This window comes from Crinia signifera, chromosome 6 (genome assembly GCF_055691185.1).
Source record: "Crinia signifera chromosome 6, ASM5569118v1, whole genome shotgun sequence".
NCBI lineage: Eukaryota > Metazoa > Chordata > Amphibia > Anura > Myobatrachidae > Crinia > Crinia signifera.
The window spans coordinates 177,467,277-177,490,614 of NC_139222.1; the positions used below are offsets into that span (position 1 = coordinate 177,467,277).

The 23,338-nt window shown below is 42.4% G+C and overlaps 1 protein-coding gene and 2 pseudogenes across 5 annotated transcripts in view; 2 read left to right on the forward strand and 1 right to left on the reverse strand.

The window, feature by feature from the left end:
* The window catches only part of RAB11FIP4 (RAB11 family interacting protein 4), a 113,513-nt gene that overhangs the window by 70,432 nt on the left and 19,743 nt on the right, over positions 1-23,338 (forward strand). Inside the window, exon 1 of one of the 5 annotated variants that reach the window (XM_083148228.1) lies at positions 5,346-5,503. The exons of 2 other annotated variants lie outside the window; for them this stretch is intronic. In XM_083148228.1, the coding sequence (XP_083004354.1) occupies positions 5,444-5,503 (60 nt within the window). In that variant the 5' untranslated portion in view covers positions 5,346-5,443. Of the gene's footprint in view, positions 1-5,345; positions 5,504-9,174; positions 9,196-9,717; positions 9,850-23,338 lie in introns of those variants that run through there. 2 more of the 5 variants (XM_083148232.1, XM_083148230.1) reach the window with 2 other exon arrangements.
* LOC146011787 (5S ribosomal RNA) lies at positions 12,247-12,364 on the reverse strand (annotated as a pseudogene).
* On the forward strand, positions 19,646-19,763 carry LOC146011788 (5S ribosomal RNA; annotated as a pseudogene).

The following is a 23,338-nucleotide window of genomic DNA, read 5'->3' on the forward strand; positions in this document are numbered from 1 at the left end:
AGCATTCATAGCCTGTGTGCATTTCCAGGCCAGGCTCTGACTGGTATAATTCAGCATTGTATTAATGACACCCAATGACAAGGGCACTTGTCTGGTTACACATTGGCCTTATTTTGGTTCATTCTTTCTGACAAAATCCTTCTTTGATGGGCAAAACCATGTGCACTGCAGGTGGGGCAGATGTAACATGTGCAGAGAGAATTAGATTTGGGTGGGGTTTTACTTCAAAGTGAGATCTATATTGCAGTGTAAAAATAAAGCTGTCAGTATTTACCCTGCACAGAAACAAAATAACTCACCCAAATCTAATTCTCTCTGCACATGTTACATCTGCCCCCCCTGCAGTGCACATGGTTTTGTCCATCTAAGAAGGATTTTGTCAGAAAGAATGAACCAAAATAAGGCCCATTATTGTTTGTGACAGTCCAGAAACAGTTACGTGTGCAGGTAACTGCTGGAGGAGGTTACTGAGTGCTTGAGTATGCGATCTGCGTTACTCAGCAACCTGGGGGAGGGGAGACAAAGGGAGAAGGAGGGGGGATTGGGCAAGGCCTGTGCCCCCGGTCTCTGTGCATGGAAACACAATCTGACACACATTCGCATTAGTGATGTTTCTGCATGGTTGCTGTGATAATAATGGTCTAGTGTCAGGCTAGGCGCACAGCATTTTGGGTCAGGTTGCGTGGCTGAATGCTGTGTATATTACAGCTCCAGCTATGTTCTGCCTAGTTCTGACCTCATATGTATTACACAGACAAGTAATTCAGTCACCACAAAGTAATTCAGTCACAACACAATAATGAATAACTTGTAAAGCTGACACAATGTTTAGTGGATTTCATGGGGCACTTTGCTACTGAGCTGCTAGAATATAAGCATGTTACATTTACCCCATTTGCAGTGCAACATTGTTTCGTCCATAAGAGAAAAATGTGCTTTATGATCCAGTCTGAATTGGGCCCTATATTTTATTTGTATTTATTTATTTATTAACAGTTTCTTATATAGTGCACACAGATTCCGCAGCGCTTTACAGAGAATATTTGAACATTCACATCAGTCCCTGCCCCAGTGGAGCTTAAAATCTATATTCCCTGCCACATACACACACAAACACATTCAAGGGTTAATTTTTGGGGAGCCATTTAACCTACTAGTATATTTTTGGAATGTGGGAGGAAACCATCGCAAGTACGGGGAGAATATACAAACTCTGCACAGTTAGAGCCATGGTGGGAATTGAACCCATGACTTCAGAGATGTGAGGCAGTGTAAGCAGAGTTTTACTGCACTTGAACCATGAATTATTATTTTTTTTGGGGGGGGGGGGGGGTAATATATATATTTTTTTCATTCAAATAGCCTTTCCCTGCACCTACAGAATAGTAGGCTGTGGAGAGAAGGAGGCCGCTGATGATGTCAGTAGCCCTCCCTCCCAATGGCCAGGGAACGCCTGCGTTGTCTGGGGGACGCCCAGAAAATGCCAGCAGCATGCTTTCAAATCCCAGCAGGGTGTCATTGTCAATCACCGTGCAAGGAGTAAGCGAAGACTATCCTTCGCTCGCTGCCTTCAGGCAGACAGCTCGCTTATGCGCAATGTGTACCTTGGGCATGCGCGGTCATTCGATTAACGCTCGGGCTGCAAATTAGCAGCCTGTGTGAATGAACCTGACTCGGGCCCCTAGTGTAAGTACACAAGTGCCAGTATGCACCAACATTCTGAGTTTTATTTCACACTGGTGCTTGTAGAACTAGAAATGTCAGCATGCACATGGGTACTAGTGATCACAGCTAAGGAAAAATGTGAACTTGATTCTCTCTCATCTTATTCAACATTTGTCTACATTGTCCGTATGTAGAATTTGTAATGGAACAGACAGATCTAATAGAATTGGCATCCTGTCATTCAAACCCATCATACGTTTAGTAATGCCCTGCCTTTGATTACCAGATACCTGCAAAGTAATAGGCCAGATTGGTCAACAGATATTAAAAACATAATTAACCATCAAAATAAACTCATAATTTCATGGTGTACAGTAACTAATAGTACCTTACATAAAGAGAGCTAAAAATAAGGGATTACACAACGAGACAGGTTACATAAGGTATGCTGTATTCTTCCACCAAGTACATATGCCCTAAGTTCATACTTAATTATAGACAGTAGGGGTGATTTTGCTTGTTATTGTGATCTGAATTATAATCTTTTAAAATGTCAAAGACAGAAATAGATTTACATTATAGACATATTTACATGCAGTGTTCCAGCTGTCATTATAACGTAGATACTATCTGGAATATTGCCCTTGTCATTGGTCTTGGAACAGATCAGTTCTGTCCTCTGTAATCATATCATATACCGTATTAAGGAATGTAGTCGTTAGGTTGACACCACAATGTTATGATGTCAACAACACAATGTCCACAGGTACGGTGTCAGCATTGATGAAATAACTACATTGGGCAGCACGGATAATGTAATGGTTAACAATACTGCCTCACAGTACAGAGGTCATATGTTCAATTTTCACCATGGCCCCAACTGTGTGGAGTTTGTATATTCTCACCGTGCTTGTGTGGGTTTCCTCTGGGTACTCCGGTTTCCTCCCACTGTCCAAAAATATACTTGTAGGGCTAATTGGCTCCCAACAAAATTAACTCTAGAATGTCTGTGTGTGCGTATACATATGGTAGGGAATATAGATTGTAAGTTCCACTGGGGCAGGGACTGATGTGAATGTTCAAATATTCTCTGTAAAGCTCTGCAGAATATGTGTGCATTTATCAAGTAATATTTGCGGCTAAATCCCTGAAAACACCCGTTTTCGGGGTTAGCTGCAAATATTAAGTATCCCCCTAATGCAGGGCTGTGCAACACCGGCCCTCCAGATGTTGATAAACTACACATCCCAGCATGCCTTGCATCAGTTTCAGCATGGCCACATAGCAAAACTAATGCAAAGCATCCTGGGATGTGTAGTTCATTAACATCTGGAGGGCCGGTGTTGCCCAGCCCTGCCCTAATGTATCAAAGGGGACCGCAGCAGGAATCTCCGATACCTGCTGCGATCCCCCATTCACCGCCGCCGGCCACATCTCCCATAGGTTTCTATAGGGAATGCGAAGCTGCCCGATGTATGAACATCGGGCAGCCCGGCTTCACACCCCTGGGCTTTCTGATATTCTGATATGGCGATAACCCATTGTAGCCTATGGGCTACACACCGCACTGCCTCGGTGGCAGTGGGGTCAGCGCATAACCATGCATGCGCAGACCCCCGGCTTCCGGCTCCATGCATCGCAGGGACGGGCTCTTTTCGGAGCCCTGTCCTTGTGCCTGGCAGGTGATACATTCGGGTGATATCGCATTTTACAATTCGATCCTGGGCAGTAATATTCCACACAGATCGCATTGTAAATGTGATCAATGATAAATGGGCCCCTTAGTCTGCAGCAGCAGAGTCTTTCATTAAAGGTGCGTACACATGGGGCAATTTTTGCTAATATCACGGGCAATATGGTCGCTGAGCGACCATATTGCCCGCGATGGGAGTGTGCACCGGCGATATATCACCAGGTGCGCACTCCCGTTTTTTCCCCCATAGTGATCAGCGACCAGCTGATTTCCACTGCCAGGCTCCTCTCGTCACTGATGCAAACGGGATGCTGAGCGATATATCGCCCCTTTAGGCAGAGGAGAGCGATTAGGTTATAATTAGGTTATGCAGTTAGGGCATTGAGACATGCATACCTCCCAACTTTTGTCGACCTTGATGCGGGACGCAGCTCCTGCGCACCGGGAATGTCGGGGCGTGGCCTAATTTCGGGGCGTGGCCTATACTCGCGGCTCTCCCGCGAGGTCACGCCCCCATTTTGCCGCTATGGGGGCATGACCCAGAGGCAGGGGGGACTCCCAACAGCCCCCCCACACCGCGGGACACTGCCGCCCGCGGGAGGGACAGCGGGACAGGCCCTGATAATCGGGACTGTCCCGCTGAAATCGGGACTGTTGGGAGGTATGGACATGGAACGAGCCACCGGACCCACCAAACGAGATGATTCACCACAGGTTTGTTTTATCAACATTTCCTTAGTGTTGACAGTCATTTATGTCAATATTATGGATGTCGTCAAATTTACAAAATAATCCTTATTTACATTTACATATTAGACGCAGGAACAATTAATTCATGGAAAACAGATGGTAAAAGCAATCAGGACAATTTTTAGCAGTAACAATGTAAATACTAGGAAGAGAACCATTATGTAGCAGTATTGTGGGTGTGTTACCAGAGTTGCGTCATGTTCTAACTATGTTCTAACTAACGTGCGTACATGCATGCAGTCAGGGGTGCTGTTTCAGATGGACCTTTTGCACTTAGCATTGGGTAGGTGTAATTGCCGATACTAGTGATGAATGTACTCTGTGTGGATTATGTATTTGTTTCATTGGCATTATAAATCTACTACAGATGAACAATGTGTATTTCAGCAGGTGGGGTACAGCAGGCCATCAATGTGTAGGTGATCCTAAAAGGTCGATGTGGACAATGTCAACACTGGGAAAAGGTTGATAATATCAATATGTCAACACGGAACATGAAAGGTCGACATGAGGTTTTAATTTTTTTTTATCAATGTCGACCCCAATTATACCCCTTTCACATCGCACTTTTAAAACGGTATATTGCCGTTTTTTTTCCCATTTTAAAACGTTTAAGGCTGCAATGTGAAAGTGCCAAAGTTGATTTACCGGTTAAAGTTAACTGGTATTTAACTTTAACGTTCGATCGACATGCTTCGGGCCAGTCCCTTGCTCTGCTACTGCCGTGCTCCACACACTTTACCATTGCCAGTTGGAGTCCAAGTGGAAAAAGTAAAAAAAATAAAAAAAGAAATTCATGTCAACCTTTTCATGCGTCAACCTTTTGACCATTTCAACCATATGTTGTCGACCTTTTGACTGACGACCTAGATAAAGTCTGTCAGCCATCTGGATAGCAATGTCAGCATTCTGCATGGACAGAACATGAGACAATATTAGTCAGTGTAACTTCTCCCTCAAGCTGGGGATATTTCTATAAATTGTGGAAGTTATGCACTGTTTCCTTTAAGTCATCATGAGTGGGAGTGTGATCATTACTTGCAGTGTGAGTGGGGGAAAGGGGAGGGGGGGTTAACCGAAACTGTTTCCTCCTCTCCCTCCCTCGTATCCTTATACAGTGTCTGATGACATCAGACTTGATAGACAGTCCCAGCCAGAGCTTGTCTCTAAGCAACAGGGACAGGGGGCGGGCTGAGATTTGAAGCCTCTCCTTGCACAGGGTGAGTGTGTTCATTGTGGTGTGGCTGTAGGATTCCAGTACAAAGCTCTCATTATTGGCCCTTTAGCCACTGCTAACACGTCGTGTGCCTGGGATATTATTGGAGTGAGGAGTGAATGTCGGCCTTGGTAACACACAAACATCCATATGCCAGCCCTACCCATCTCCGCAGCAAGGTAAGGGATTGTCCAGGATCCATCACAGGGTCCGACATGCAGCGCTGTCCTGAGTCTGCCACACAAACCTGTCTATCATCAGCCTGGTGCTTGCTACACTATTTAGTCACCTAGATTCTTATTAGTCTGTTTACAATCCCCTCCATTCATGCCACTAGGTCTGTAAGTGCTCATTCTTGTTACACTGTTTGTATCCACCCCAATTCTTATAGGTAATTGCTCAGATACATGCTGTAGACACCCAGATGTTTGATTAATATGTGCCTTGTTGCGCATGTTTTATATTTACCTACATTCTTAGTACATGTTTTTAATCACACTGATATCACCTCAATATGTGCTATGCTGTCTTTAACCTCCCCTATTCCTGTTACAGTCTGTACAGACTACATGTGTAAGGATTGCTTATGTTATTTATTAGCTGTTCAACAGATACAATACTAGTATATAGGCTGCATGTTCAGAAAATACAGGAACTTGATAGGTGCCAGAAGGCCTGGGAAAATGTGCAAATATAGAAATGATGACGTGAACCCCAGGGAACAATGTTATATTATAATAATTGCAGCAATCTGTTGTTATGGCCTTAAGCTGGGTACACACAAGTAGATATATCCGCAGATGACTCGGGCGGCCCGGTCTCCATACATACTGCCTGATCTGTCGCGATTGACAACAAGTGAGCTGTCAATCACTGGCGGCTCCTGCAGTGGCTGTACGGGCGGGCAGTGGAACGGTGTACATATATATATATATATATATATATATATATATATATATATATATATATATATATATATATATATATATATATATATATATATATATATATATCTTTTGATATATCGGGCATCATCCGTGTTGCACAGCCAACACGATATATCTGTGAATGACGCTATTCACAGATACATCGATGATACACACTGGCCGATCGTCCGTGGATACATCTTCTGTTCGGTCGAACGTCCGATATATCGGCCAGTGGGTACTTATAATTGGAGATATAGTTCAGGTGCTGATCTAATGGAAGATATCGCTCCATTATCTCTGTATCAACACATGATTTACAGGAGATCCAGATTGATTGATTTACAGTTTATTATTTAGCGCAGCATATTCCGTTGCTATTGGATGCATTAATACATTTGTAAATGATTCTAAATATTATTGCCAACCAATCAGATTGCCTCATTTTCTATAATGCAATATAGAAATGATGATAGACAAAATGTAATTGGTTGTTTTAAGCTACAGGCTCGATCCTTTTAGCCGCGATTAATTTGGGGGTGTGAATCATTGCGGAAGAGGACGCACTTTACAGTGGATGGAATTCACAACAATTGTTGAATGTTCACTGCCCCATAGGGTAGCGAGCAATTATCAGCAAATTTGAAAGGTGCGAGGGTGGGTGCTGTTGCCTGCGTTTTAAAAATATATGTCAATGACAATTCGCATTTAATAGGATCAACCCCTAGTTGTAGAAGTTTTAGTAAAGCTACCTCATTGAGTATACATAGTACATGTCAAGCCCTGTACACATATATTAGCAATATTAGTCAGAATTTTTGGCTAAACGGTCGCAAAGCGACCATATCACCCGTGTTTTGTAGTGTGTACAGGGCGATATTGATAGAAGCGCGCTCCCGCAACCAGCCCTGTACCGGTCGCAGGAGCATGCTCCTTCAGTTAGGACTAGAACTTGTTGGTTGCTGATGAAAACAGTATGCTGTGCGATATGGTTGCGGAGTGATATGAAGCCAAAATCGTTCAGCGAACACATTGCACTGTGTGTACACACCATTCAAGTTTAAGGTTCTGTCCTAGGTCCAGCACTTAAAATAAGCGAGCACATTTGTAAGAATAATACTGCCCATACTAGGCGATTTACATGCGATTAGGGATCTTTTCAAGTAATTTTCATGCAGCAAATCGTCCAAATTGCATGTCATTGATGGCAGGTCCCATGCAATGCGCCGTTCCACGCACATTGGCTTGCACAGGCGCCTATGAGTCGCACCAGCTGCAGAAGTGATCTGTTGGATCACATTATTTTATTTATTAACACATCCGAGCCGGGCAGGCTTGGCTGGGATCACATGTGATATAACGCATGTGAAATGGCCGCATATGATATATTACTTGCGATCCTGCAGCCCTTGAAGGTCTAGGGTGGCTCGTGGGAGGATCGCGGTCGACTACTCTGCTCAGGGATGTCGCCCTAGTGTATGGGTGCCTTAACACTGTAGCACCTGGAAAGAAACGGATTGGAAAAAAAAATGTTCATGAGGGCAGGGACTGATGTGAATGTTCAAATATTCTATGTAAAGTGCTGCGGAATATGTGTGCGCTATATAAGAAACTGTTAATAAAGAAATAAATGATAGGTATATAGTATACATAGATACAGCAGAACCTGGCTTAGATAATTAATAGAACCTCTAAATAATAATGTTTTTGGTGCCAACAATGTACAGATGGGGCCCCTCTCATCATTGCGAGGCCTGGCGATAGAATCGCCAGCTGCCAGGCCCTGCCATCCATTGGAAGGGGGTGTGCGCACATGAGACGCTCGCACACCTCGTTCCGATGGAGCTTCCTGCTGCCGCCTCCCCTTCGCTGTTCGCCGGTCCCCACCATCCCTGATGCGGAGACGGGCAGGGTTTCCACCACCGAGTGACTGGGACGTGGGGACATTCTGGCGAGCGCTGGAGCTGAATGAGAGGGGTTCCATCTATACAATGTATTTGTTAGTCCCTGCTGCAACAGTTCACCGATAACCCACATAATATACCGCTATCTTGGTTTGTTACTACCCCATACCTCCCAACATGACCTCTCCAGGAGGGACACAATGCTCTGCCCCTGCACTTTCGGCTTAACATATGATTGCCATCACCTGTGTTGAACAGGTTAATTGATAAGAAAGGTGTCACCACAGCTGATGGTAAACATACATTAAGAGGGAAGTCCAGGAAAAGAACAATGTGTCCCTCCTGGAGAGGGTCATGTTGGGAGGCATGCTTCCCGGTTTGTTTCCTATTGTAAAGCACAACGGAATTTGCTGCTCTATATAAGAAACTGTAAATAATAAATATTATAGATTGCAGCCAAGCACCATAAGCTGTAAGTATTTTTAAGGCAAGAAATACATTTAGCAGAGCTTCAATTTGCTGCTTAAATGTGGAGTTTAAATCATGCTTATTTAGGATTCCAGCGTCATTTTATTGGAGCGCAAAAATTCAGCACCCCACTCCAAAAAAGAGGCCTATTTGGAGCTTTAAACAATGCACGTGACCGGAGCAGCTGAAATAATATGGATTTTTACACTACATGAGGGCAGTTATTTGGGTAATAATAATAGGAAAAAACTAATTATACTGATCATGTGACACCGACTTAAGAAAACACATTTCAGGACTGTTTTAAGTTGCTCATGAGACTGCCTACTTCCTACCAAACACCATTCATTACCTGATACACAAATGTCTTCCAGCTAGTTTTCCAATAACAATAAACAGAGCAAAATAAGTTTGACGTCATGCAAGGGTGTTTGTGATCTCAGTTTGTGAATGCAGCTGCACAAGTGTCTGCAGAAGAAGGTGGGGCCGATAGGAATAAACCATTGTACTCAGTGAAATGGGACAAGATGGAAAGTGACTAAGCTGCGTGTCAGAGGTGTATTTCTAGGCTAGGTGAGCTATTTTTAAACTATATCACACCTAGTTGTCCTATTTTTTCCTGTATTAAATGAGATCATGCAAAAGCTGCATCATCACAATGATCACTGCACCTGGTATGTGCACAAATGTCTGAGCCTCCATGTGGTATTTACACTGGAAGTGTCAAAGCATACCATGCAACTTCCTGATCTTCTGCTTTTCCAACTTGCTATTTCACACTAAAATTTAATTTCCTTTTTATTTAACTATATTCGCGACAGTACAATACTTATAATTAACGGCATATTAGCCTCAAACCACTAATGTTGGCCAGATTACTGAAATTGGGAAATAACAAGCAGCCTATTCTTAAAATACAAAAAAAGGTATCAGGTAATGTTTATATAGGTCTTTTATACTGCTATCTTGGCAAGCATTCAATCCCTGGTTGTCCATAGGAAAATGTGTGCCCATTTTGTGATTAAAGAGTGCTATTCAGAAATCCTGGCTTGCTGATTTAAGAACACATGAGGACCATTTGCCGGGATAGAGTATCTAGGTCAGTTGTTCTTATACTCAAGGGCCTGTGGTTCTCCTATCTGGAGCACAGGTGAAGAAATCAGACTCCCAACATTCTAATATCTGTGAGAAGATCTCTAAAACATGTCTTGCTGGGGCAGTGATCTGGTAATTCTAATAGTATTGACTTGATCTTACCCAATTTAACTCCTTACCAATCAGTTGGTTGGTTCGTTGAATCTTAGGATTTAAAAAATTAATCATGAGCTTACATTCATTCCAATATAAAACTGCAAAACCTATCCTAATATACAGGGGGATGCTAATATATATATATATATATATATATATATATATATATATATATATATATATATATATATATATATATATATATATATATAATTTGGGACAACACAATTGTATGCAGATTTATTATTCAAATAGAAACCAGGATTGTAATCCATTGAATGAATTTATCTTAATGAACTTCAATAGTAAATAAAGTGGGAAGTACAGTATTTTGTTACTGGGTGAAAGGGTTTCTGTTTGATTGTCTGGAAATAAGTTAAAACATTAAAGTGTCACAGGTAATGTACATGGGGGTTATTCTGTTTCACTCGGAAAGGCACAATCACTCTCTAATGGACAAAACCATATGCACTGCAGGTGGGGCTGATGTAACATGTGCAGAGAGCGTTAGATTTGGGTGTTTCATTGTTTCTGTGCAGGGTAAATACTAGCTGATTTATTTTTACACTGCAATATAGATATCCGTTTGAAGAACACATCCCACCTAAATCTAACTCTCTGCACATGTTACATCTGCCCCACCTGCAGTGCATATGGTTTTGTCCATTAGAGAGTGATTGTGCCTTTTCAAGTGAACCGGAATAACCCCCATAGGCTGTTGGATGTGACTAGTTTGTTTGTTAAAAGGAGTTTAATCACAATGACCTACGGTAGGTCCTAGGGTTCTGCCTGCACCATACAGAGCAGCCTAGCAGGTCCCCAGATTACAGTGCAGGAAGCTACTGAGTCAGCACTAATGTCCTGGAATTTCCGCCAGACAGGAGAACACTGCAATAACCCCCTCACCTCTCTCCTTTAATGATGCAGTAGCTGTTAGCTGTCCTAAATATGCAGAAATAGCTTTTCAAAGATTGCCCACTCTTCCATATTGGCAGAATGTGTAATTGTCAGGGTCTGTGTTTATTCAGTATGTATAAGCAGTGTTGCCTACCTGACCCTCTCCTTCAGGGGGAAAATGCTCTGTTCCTGGACTTCCCTGGTAGTGCATGATTGCCATCACCTGTGGGGAGCTAGGTAATTGATAAGAAAGGTGTTTCACCACAGGTGCTGGCAATCATACATTACCAGGGAAGTCCAGGAGCAGAGCATTTTCTCCCTGAAGGAGAGGGTCAGGTAGGCTACCATGATGTATAGGTGAATGCACTGCACTGCTTAACTTGCCCTTTGTGCATATAAATATAAGTATACTGTATGATCCTAAATGTTCCATCTGTATATACCGTCCTACCTGCTTATCAGGAAATACTGTACACCAGGGATGTGAGAGCTGATGTCCTGTGGTGAAAGAACCCCATGTATGTGCTGAATGCGATTAAGCCGAATAACTGGAAAGGATGTTTGTTTAACCCTTTGAGTGCCAACTGAATTTGACAAAATAGTTGTGAAAATTGCTGAAGCAAACATTTGTATTCATCATGACCTGTTATGTTTACCTCATATAAACTATATGGACTTAGAGAGAGGGATTGGCACTGGTATAAAATATACGTTAGGTAATAATTAGGCAAGAGTGTTAGATAGACAGAACCAGCGTAGTTACTGCTTGACAAACATATATCATGGCAGTGTTAGGCTGGTGGTGCTCCCAAAGGATGTTCAGTATTTAAACTGTAAGACAACAAGAGAGGGGTGGTCACAAGAGAGACCAAAAAGGGAACATTCAAACGGGTTTTTGGGGCACACTTGACGATAACATTAGTATAGTTGGTGTAAGATATGGTGTATGGGTAAGATAAGACTTAACTTTTATTAAGAATAAACTCTAAAAAAAGGGTGATATTTAGATGCAACCAATGTGCTACACAAGACAATACGTATTCAATAAATTGTATGTGGAAATATCACAAGATAAAAGGTTATTAACCTGTCAAAAAGGAGAGAGGGTCCTTGAAACAATTGACAAAGTAAGCGCAATGTTAAGATAAATACACAAATACCTGTAGCAAACAGAGAGAGTCCCTGTTGTTGTTCAAAAATTATTCAATTTGTAACGATATATACGAAAAATTATACAGGGTACAGGTATATAATTGTGGATGCTTGACACACTGAATCTAAATATTTAAGAGATATTTATCAATCTATCTCCGTCATAGATAATGATTATTGCCCAGAAGTGGGAAATAGTAATAGAAGGTCACTACCTGACAGTAAAAGGAAATAGTAAAGATTTAGAAGTGCGAAACTTGCAGAGGCATATAGAAAAATTAGTAAGATTGAGCTGTATTAGGAGGGTGATCTCCTGCTGCAATTTGATTACAACACCCGGTATTCCCAAAGAGTCTTCCCAAAGGTACTGACCGGGCCCAACACTGCTTAGCTGCTGAAATCGGAATGGGTTCAGGCGATCCAGTGTGGTATGGTAGTAATATTTAGAGCATGCGAGAGGGATACCCGTGTTTGAGGCTCAAATGAAATACGGTGCTTCTGCTGTCAGAAGCGCCGTCAATAGTCCACCCTGATGCTCACCTGCATTGCAGGGGGGATGGATACGACGCGACTGATGAGAGAGCACTTAAATGAGAGGAGAACAGCGAAAAGACGGGCTGGTGTCAATAATGCAAACCTTGACCTCTGCTGTCCATCATCCACCTTGGGTGTCCAATAATGAATGAGAGAGTCAAGGATTGCTGATCCTGTCCCAGAAAGAGAAGAAATTAAATACTAAGGGCAGCACAACCAACAATGTTGTGACTGGTAGTATTATTGCTGGAAAATGGGATGAGGTTTATCAAGAGTAACGTGAATTGGTTGTATCAAGGTTTTTTGGGGGTTTGTATCCTCATGGGTGGTACATCTTAGTCCCCACAAACGTCAGTGGATGGTGATTTCTGACAGAAGCTATGATGCTACCTTGAGGAGATTAATTGCTGGATTGCCCAGTCTGTATGCTTATGTAATCAGGATCATAAATTATTACTGTTTAGCAGCGCTGGTCTTATGTTAATAAACAAATGCTGCAAATGAGGGAAGCTTAAATGTAATTTCTTATTAGAAAAAGACAGTGCCCACTACTGTGAGTGGGTTTGAAATGTAGCGATATTGTACACTTGATAGGGTAAAGAGATAGTATTTTGTACACAGTATGTAATGATTATATTGTACACAGAAAATCAGATAATATCAGGCGCATGGAGTTGAATAACAGTGGTTATAAAAATCATACCAGCAGATCTTTATTGATGCCTCTGTACCAACAATAACAAAGCTAGATTTCTGTATACCAGGAATAATTGCTGCGATCGGGCGTTGCTGCCTATAGTAATTATACTGGAAGACCAGGTGTGTCAGAGGGTTCGTAATTAATTAGCGCAACTGCCATGTATATTGTGGATGTTAACTACAATAATAAACAATCCGTGTAGGGACAACAAATAGGTACATTTCAAATGCTGGCTGAAATTAATATAGACACCCCGTCAGACGGTTACCCGCACTGAATTGCGGAGGCTGTCTGTGGAGCACAAATATCGGTGTGCCGTCTGGGGGTAGAAAAAATGCAAAAAGCAGGGCTAAGACAACGAGCTCCTCAAAGACAGTAAAGGGGGAGACGGTACTTAGCTTGAAGGACGCGGCACCCAACGCCAAATGTCGGGAGCCGCTGTTCCTAATGTCGGGTAGTGACCAGCGTCGAAGACGGAGGCTGGGGGTGTGTCAGAGGCGTATCCTCACACGTGTTTCGCCTGTGGCTTTCTCAAAGGACGCTGACAGGGAAGCCGAACAGCCGGTATAAGTGTGTGGCTCTGTCCAATTGGAGCCAGGGGGAGGGTAAGAGTGTAGGTGAACAAGATACTGATGGAAATGAGAAGGAAATGGCCGTGGGATGAGTTGAAAGGAAAGGGAGGAGGGGGGAGGACGAAAATGCAGGGAACGCAATGTAGCGCTCTGCTTATAATAGCGGAGATCCAAAGCGGGGAGCTGTGATAGCTTAGAAGGATGCTGCTGCAATAGTTAGTTCATGCACAGCATAATGTGGGTTAAAAAATAGCAGAGAGACTATGCAGTGGTAACCAATGATATCTTGAATGGATGCACATGCGATAATTGATGCAGAAAATAATAATTAATTAATATTGGTAGGAAACAATATATACATATATATAGCGTTCAGCTTGTAATGCCGGAGATCCAAAGCGGGGAGCTGTGATAGCTTAGAGGGATGCTGCTGCAATAGTTAGTTCATGCACAGCATAATGTGGGTTAAAAAAAATAAATAAATATGGGTTAAAAAAAAAGAAAAAAATAAAAATATAGCAGAGAGACTATGCAGTGGTAAATAATGATATCTTGAATGGATGCATATGCGTTAATTGATGCATATTAGTAGAAAACAATATATACATATATATATGTAGCGTTCAGCTTGTAATGCCGGAGATCCAAAGCGGGGAGCTGTGATAGCTTAACAGGATGCTGCTGCAATGGTTAGTTCATGCACAGCATGATATGGGTTAAAATTGGCAGAAAGACTGTGCATTGGTAAACAATAATGTCCTGAATGGATGCTACTGCGATAAACAAATGCAGAAAATAATTATTAATAGTAGGAAATAATATATTAACGGGATGCTGCTGCAATGGTTAGTTCATGCACAGCGTGATATGGGTTAAAATTGGCAGAAAGACTGTGCATTGGTAAACAATAATGTCCTGAATGGATGCTACTGCGATAAACGCAGAAAATAATTAATAGTAGGAAACAATATATACGTGTATATATGTAGCGCTCTGCTTGTAATCTAGGAGATCAAAGCGGGGAGCTGTGATAGCTTGAAGGGATGCTGCTGCAATAGTTTGTGCATACACGGCATTATATGAGTTTAACAAAGGCAGGAAGACTATGCTTCGGTAAACTATAGTGTATTGAATGGATACTCCTGCGATGATTGGTACAGAAAATGATATTAAATAATGGTAGGAAACAATATATACATATATATATCTGAAGTATATATATATGTATAATACACAGTGATTGAGAACGCTGCAAAGGACATGGATAAATGTAATAATGAGGGTAAACAAATTAATATATAAATAGAACAATTATAAACGTTTATATAAAAGGAGAAAGTATATATATAAAACAAAGAAGTCAACCAAGTATGCGTTGGAAACTGGATTGTTGACCGTTGACAGAGGCTAATGATGAAAGAATGGGTGAACTGGATAGATGAAGTGTAACTGTAATAATCATGTCCGAATTTAATAGATCAACTACCCATGCTAAAATGTGATCCTGCACAGTCTTAATGTCTATTAAAGGTTAAACAAAATAAATATATGAAGTTGTTTGTATATTAAATGATTGGTGCTCCGTGGATGTAAATGACTGCTAAGAATAATGGTGGTCCCGGTTAGGGTTTATCCCAAATACAAACGATGAATCCCAGAAAGGGGGAGGAGCCTTATTGTGGATGTAACATGGCTGAATAGGGATGGGAGCAAGTAAGAGGTTGAAGAGGGTTGGGAAAATTAGAAACCATGCGGATGTGGATACTTGGGAAGGGTTGACCAAATATTGTGATGGATAAAGATGGCACTGAATGAATATATACACTTATTATATATAATACATGATGAAAGAGAGTAGAAGATAATGCACTCGAGGAGATTGGAAGAGTTTACTGTTTACAGAAAAGCACTGTAATTGATGCCTTCGTTAAGGCCTTTGGGAGTCAGGGATCCCAAGTGGAAAATCCACCAGCTTTCTTTGCGGAGGAGTGCTTGGTTGATATCCCCTCCTCTTCGTCCAAGATGGAGTTGTTCCAAACCGCAGAATTTGAGATCTTTGGTATTGGAGGCATGTTTTTTCAGAAAATGACGTGCCACCGATGTTAAAGTTTTCATTCTTGATTGGTCACTGACGGCATTTCTGATGTTGCCTAGGTGTTCCAGAATCCTCTGTTTAAGAGGTCTGGAGGTCATGCCTATATATCTCAAATTGCATGGGCATGTAATGCAGTAGATGACGTTGGGGGTCTTGCAGTTGAAGTGTTCCCTGATCAGAATCTGTGTACCAAATTTGTCATCAACGGTCTTGATGTTGTTGACATGTCCGCATGCTTTGCAGTTGCCACAGGGATAAGTCCCTGTGGTCTGCGGTTTCCTTGGTTGGTTTGCGGTGTAGTGGCTATGCACCAGATTGTCTTTCAGGTTAGGTGCTCTGCGCCAGCTCATGTCCACTCGTGTGTTCAGGTTCGCGGCGAGATCGGGATCGGACAGAAGAATGGGCCAGTGTCGTTGGATGATGTTTTTAATTGATTTCCATTCCTGGCAGAAGTTCCCTACCAGTCGGATCGTATTGGACGTGGTGTCTTTGGGACTTTTGAACAAGATCTTCTCACGGGAAGTGGAGAGTATGGCTTTCTTTGATCTTTTAATGAGTCTTTTTGAATAACCACGTTCATGGAGTCTCTGCGATAGGTCTTCACATTTGTCTTTGAAAACCTGGTCATCGGAACAGTTGCGTCGGAGTCGTAGGAATTCACCTTTTGGAAGATTGTCGATGGTCGGAGGGAAGTGTGAGCTGGTACTATGAAGCAGACTATTCGTGGAGGTGGACTTTCGATACAGTTCCGTGGAGAGCATGTTGTTGGTATCCCTGTAAATTCTCAAATCCAGGAAGTTGATGCTATTACTATCACATTCGAAAGTGAACTTTAAATTCAGGTCATTGGTGTTTAGTCGCTCGATGAATTGGGTAAGATGAAGTTTAGATCCTTTCCAGATAACTAAAATGTCATCAATGTACCTCATCCAATTTTGGATACATTCAGTGTCAGGATCATTTTGGAAGACCACTTCCCTCTCCCACCATCCAAGGAAGAGGTTTGCGTAGGTGGGAGCACAGGCTGCTCCCATCGCAGTACCCCTTCCCTGGACGTAGTAGTAGTTCTCAAAGATGAAATAGTTTTTCCGGAGTGAGAAATCCAAGAGCTCCAATAGAAATTCATGAAAGGGGGTAATGCCCTCCATTTGCATGAAATATCGCACTGCTCGGATGCCAAGATCATGCTTGATGCAATTGTAAAGTGACTCAACGTCTAATGAGACGAGGAGATGGTCATCGTCTAGTTGTATGTCATGCAGTTTCTGGAGGACATCTGTGGTATCCTTGGTGTACGATGGTAAGCTGACCACATGGTGACGTAGATGGATGTCCAGAAAAGTGCATGCATTCTCAATTAGGGAGCCATTTCCCGACACAATAGGTCTTCCAGGTGGTTCTTCCAGGCACTTGTGGACCTTTGGAAGTAAATAGAATGTCGCTACTCTTGGTGTAGGATTCTCAAGATATTTGTGCTCTGATTTGGTAATGACGCCATTGGCCAGTGCCCTACCAATAATTTTGTTATATCCAAGTAGGAAATTCGAGGTAGGGTCGAACATGGATTTAGTATAGCACGATGTATCGTTGAGTTGTTTGTGTGCCTCTTTTAAGTACATCGGGACAGGCCATATGACTATATTTCCACCTTTGTCAGATGGTTTGACAACAATATCAGTTAGTTCTTTGATTTCTCTGAGTGCTTTTGCTTCCTGTTTGCTCAGGTTACCTTTAGGTAGGAATTTAGTCATTTTTTTCTTGAGGTATAGTTGGTCCAGGTCCTTGGCAACCAGATTAGTAAAGACTCGTACTTCTGGGCAGATGATATCTTGCGGGAAGAAAGTTGAGCGCTTCTTACATATGGGTCTGCTGTTACTGGGTTCTTCCGAATTCTCCAGGTCTTCAAGCTCCTCAATGGCCTGTAGTTCTCGTGTTGACCATTCTGGGGTCTGTTCAGAGACGGTGGACTCCTTGCGAGAGGCATGGAATTTAGTCAAGAGAAGTTTGCGACTGAATAATTGTATACTGGTTTCCCATCGGAATCTGTCAAACTTCCCAGTGGGTGAGAAAGAGAGACCTTTGTGTAGGACATTTTGTTGGTCAGTGGTCAAGATATGGGTGGACAAGTTGATAATTTGGAGGCCGGAAGTAGATGGAACTAGTTGGGTTTCTTCCTCTGTGACTGACGACTGGGTTGTCGCGGCTCCCATTGTGTCCAGTCCCTTCTTCGATTTCTTCTTTGACCTTCTTGTCTTCCTCCCCCTCGATAGGAACCCCTTCCCCCTCCAAAATCTAAAAAATGTTGCTGGTTATTAGTGTGTGAATTATCGTATGAGTTGTCGCTCAATTCATCAGCGCTCGAGTACTCAGACTCAGGCCATTTCCTTCTCATTTCCATCAGTATCTTGTTCACCTACACTCTTACCCTCCCCCTGGCTCCAATTGGACAGAGCCACACACTTATACCGGCTGTTCGGCTTCCCTGTCAGCGTCCTTTGAGAAAGCCACAGGCGAAACACGTGTGAGGATACGCCTCTGACACACCCCCAGCCTCCGTCTTCGACGCTGGTCACTACCCGACATTAGGAACAGCGGCTCCCGACATTTGGCGTTGGGTGCCGCGTCCTTCAAGCTAAGTACCGTCTCCCCCTTTACTGTCTTTGAGGAGCTCGTTGTCTTAGCCCTGCTTTTTGCATTTTTTCTACCCCCAGACGGCACACCGATATTTGTGCTCCACAGACAGCCTCCGCAATTCAGTGCGGGTAACCGTCTGACGGGGTGTCTATATTAATTTCAGCCAGCATTTGAAATGTACCTATTTGTTGTCCCTACACGGATTGTTTATTATTGTAGTTAACATCCACAATATACATGGCAGTTGCGCTAATTAATTACGAACCCTCTGACACACCTGGTCTTCCAGTATAATTACTATAGGCAGCAACGCCCGATCGCAGCAATTATTCCTGGTATACAGAAATCTAGCTTTGTTATTGTTGGTACAGAGGCATCAATAAAGATCTGCTGGTATGATTTTTATAACCACTGTTATTCAACTCCATGCGCCTGATATTATCTGATTTTCTGTGTACAATATAATCATTACATACTGTGTACAAAATACTATCTCTTTACCCTATCAAGTGTACAATATCGCTACATTTCAAACCCACTCACAGTAGTGGGCACTGTCTTTTTCTAATAAGAAATTACATTTAAGCTTCCCTCATTTGCAGCATTTGTTTATTAACATAAGACCAGCGCTGCTAAACAGTAATAATTTATGATCCTGATTACATAAGCATACAGACTGGGCAATCCAGCAATTAATCTCCTCAAGGTAGCATCATAGCTTCTGTCAGAAATCACCATCCACTGACGTTTGTGGGGACTAAGATGTACCACCCATGAGGATACAAACCCCCAAAAAACCTTGATACAACCAATTCACGTTACTCTTGATAAACCTCATCCCATTTTCCAGCAATAATACTACCAGTCACAACATTGTTGGTTGTGCTGCCCTTAGTATTTAATTTCTTCTCTTTCTGGGACAGGATCAGCAATCCTTGACTCTCTCATTCATTATTGGACACCCAAGGTGGATGATGGACAGCAGAGGTCAAGGTTTGCATTATTGACACCAGCCCGTCTTTTCGCTGTTCTCCTCTCATTTAAGTGCTCTCTCATCAGTCGCGTCGTATCCATCCCCCCTGCAATGCAGGTGAGCATCAGGGTGGACTATTGACGGCGCTTCTGACAGCAGAAGCACCGTATTTCATTTGAGCCTCAAACACGGGTATCCCTCTCGCATGCTCTAAATATTACTACCATACCACACTGGATCGCCTGAACCCATTCCGATTTCAGCAGCTAAGCAGTGTTGGGCCCGGTCAGTACCTTTGGGAAGACTCTTTGGGAATACCGGGTGTTGTAATCAAATTGCAGCAGGAGATCACCCTCCTAATACAGCTCAATCTTACTAATTTTTCTATATGCCTCTGCAAGTTTCGCACTTCTAAATCTTTACTATTTCCTTTTACTGTCAGGTAGTGACCTTCTATTACTATTTCCCACTTCTGGGCAATAATCATTATCTATGACGGAGATAGATTGATAAATATCTCTTAAATATTTAGATTCAGTGTGTCAAGCATCCACAATTATATACCTGTACCCTGTATAATTTTTCGTATATATCGTTACAAATTGAATAATTTTTGAACAACAACAGGGACTCTCTCTGTTTGCTACAGGTATTTGTGTATTTATCTTAACATTGCGCTTACTTTGTCAATTGTTTCAAGGACCCTCTCTCCTTTTTGACAGGTTAATAACCTTTTATCTTGTGATATTTCCACATACAATTTATTGAATACGTATTGTCTTGTGTAGCACATTGGTTGCATCTAAATATCACCCTTTTTTTAGAGTTTATTCTTAATAAAAGTTAAGTCTTATCTTACCCATACACCATATCTTACACCAACTATACTAATGTTATCGTCAAGTGTGCCCCAAAAACCCGTTTGAATGTTCCCTTTTTGGTCTCTCTTGTGACCACCCCTCTCTTGTTGTCTCATATAAACTATATAATATTTCATTATCGAACATTTTTTATTTGAATTTATAACAAATGTGAGCGACGCTGGCATTTTTAGCAGATATTTTGCACATCTCTCGCAGAGATGTTGGCACTCAAAGTTACTTATCTCCTTTGGCTGGTGACCAGGGTGCTCATTATGTTGTCCTAAGTCTGTCAGTTTTGCAGGGTGAAGGTCCGCACACATGGTGTGACTTGGACGCTGAGCGGTTTTGTCTTATTATCGCTCAGGAACCAAATCGCTCAGTGTCCTGTTTTTGTCAAATAAAACTGAGACACTCACACCGGAAAAAGAGTAAATCGCAGGAGCATGCGACCAGTACAGGGCTGGCCGTGGGAGCGCGCTCCTACCAATATCGCCCTCTACACACAGGGGATAGTCTGGCTAAAATCTCCCGTGTATACAGGGCTGTAGGGTTTTTTAGCATACAGGTTTCAGGCCTGGTCATTTTAATAATTTAGTCTTGTTTGGGAATTCTGTCTGAAACCCGCTTGTGACGGGTGCGAGAATGTGTACCATTGTAGGAGTTTAAACGCAGCGGAAATGGCACTATTTGCATTTAATAGGATCAACCCCTAAATTAGATTTCTAAACATGACCTGTTGAAGAAGGGGGAAGGGGGTTAGTAATTTTTCCAATACACAAAACAATAGTACTGCCTTGGATCTCTACACAGGCAAATGTTTAGGCTTATTAACGTTCCAGGGACCTTATGTATTAAGTAGACACTGGAAAGAGGTTGACGCAATCAAAAGGTCGACACATTAAAATGTCGGTATGAGTTTCTCACATTATTTCTGTGTCGACACGACAACTGAGCATGTGGGTCCCCAATTAGTGTGGGTGTGGTATAGTAGCCCGATGTGACCTGGTATGACAGGGGTCCCCTAGAAATGCATATACACCCTAGTAAGATTAAGAGTGTGGCCCCTGCACACCAACATAACTCCACCCCCACTACAATCTGTGCTCAGTCCCCAGCCAATATCCTATAGGGCAGATTGTGGATTGCATAAATAGAAATCTGGTACATTTTCCACATTAAGATTGTAGTTTAAGTAAGGCACAGTTGTCCCTGAGGGCCCGACAGCAGTCACATAGACTGTTATTGCTATAGTTACATGCTTCCCCAGATAATGACTGTGATACATTCCACCCCCTTTGTACTTCCCTAATGAATTATTTCCAACATACGTTATACATGAAAGACGTTTCTTTTAGAGAGACATAATTTTATACTGTACATACAAAATAATAAGGCTAGTTTCTCTGGGTTGGGATCATTTGGTCTATTGCATTATGGTAGAAAGTCATTAGGTCGAATCCATTAGGTCGACATGCTAAAAGGTCGACATGATTCTAGGTCGACATGGGAAAAGGTCGACATGATTCTAGGTCGAAAGGTCATTAGTTCGACAGGTCATTAGTTCGACAAGGTCATTAGTTCGACATTGTCTATGTCGACATTCACAAGGTCGACATGGGGTTTTTCACTGTTTTTTTACCTGAATGTCAACACAGTCGACATGGACACAGTTTAAAGTGCACTGCATCCCCTCGCATCGCTCGCTGCGCTCGCTATGCGTCGGGCACGGTGCCTCGCTACGCTCGGCACACTATTTTATTCTCCCACCACGCCCTAGTGGATGGTAGGGCATGAAATACCGCCTGTCGGCACATGTTGGCTCAAAAAACAGTGAAAAACTCCATGTCGACCTTGTGAATGTCGACATAGACAATGTCGAACTAATGACCTTGTCTAACTAATGACCTGTCGAACTAATGACCTTTCGAACTAGAATCATGTCGACCTTTTCCCATGTCGACCTAGAGTCATGTCGACCTTTTAGCATGTCGACCTAATGGATTCGACCTAATGACTGTCGACCATAATGCAGTAGACCAAATGACCGCATCCCAGTTTCTCTTCAGGGGCTTGCATGCCATGTATTCCTGTGTATATTGCCAACACAACTATAGTGTACAGACAGCACCTGCACCAACCATGTTGGCATTTAGCAGGTTCAAAATTAATCTTTTTGTATGCAGGTAATATTCTGCCTGCTTTTGCATCATACTTGCCAACTCTCACTGAATGTTGGGGTGATTCCCTGAAATAATAGTAAACTCTCTGATTGCACCTACCCAGCTTTGTTTACACTGCAAGTCAGATTTTGGATCATACTTGCCCATAGTTGCCTACCCTCCTGCATCCTGCTGGAGACTCCCTGAAATAACAGCAATCTCCCTCTCTCCCTCATTAGTCTAGCAATCTCCCTCATTTCACCTAGCCCACATTACACTGTTACATTATGGGGGAAAAAAATAATTTTAAAAGATTCCTCTCAGATGTAGCAGTACACACCCACACCTCTAGGTGCCATGTTCACAATCTCTTTTCACAATCTCTCCATATATGAAACTACCCACGCCTTTGGGTGGAGCATGACATGTTTAAAAGTAGGCAAGTATGTACTTGCCAGAGGACACTCTTGGTAGGATGGGCGGCAGGCTGTTTGCGTCATTAGGCCTCCCCTTGAGTACAATGCCATGCATCGCAGGACCAAAATTATGCCATAGTCTGTGAATCCCATTATTTCCAGCAACCATTTCACTAGGAAGGGGATACGGTCATTGGGTCACCACTAAGTAGGTCGACAAGCATTAGGTCTACACAACTAGGTCAACATGACTTAAGGTCGACAGGGTCACTAGGTCGACAGAAAGAAAGAAGTGAACCTCGAAACCAATTAAAGCTGCTGTATAAGGGAGTGTGTAAATCTCCCCGTATAGAACAAAGGACAAAAAAGAGAATATACAGCGCTGGGTATTTCTGAATGATGACCACTAAACACTTGGTTTAGGAAAATACAAATGCATTTATTATACAGAATAACAATTAAAGAGAGTA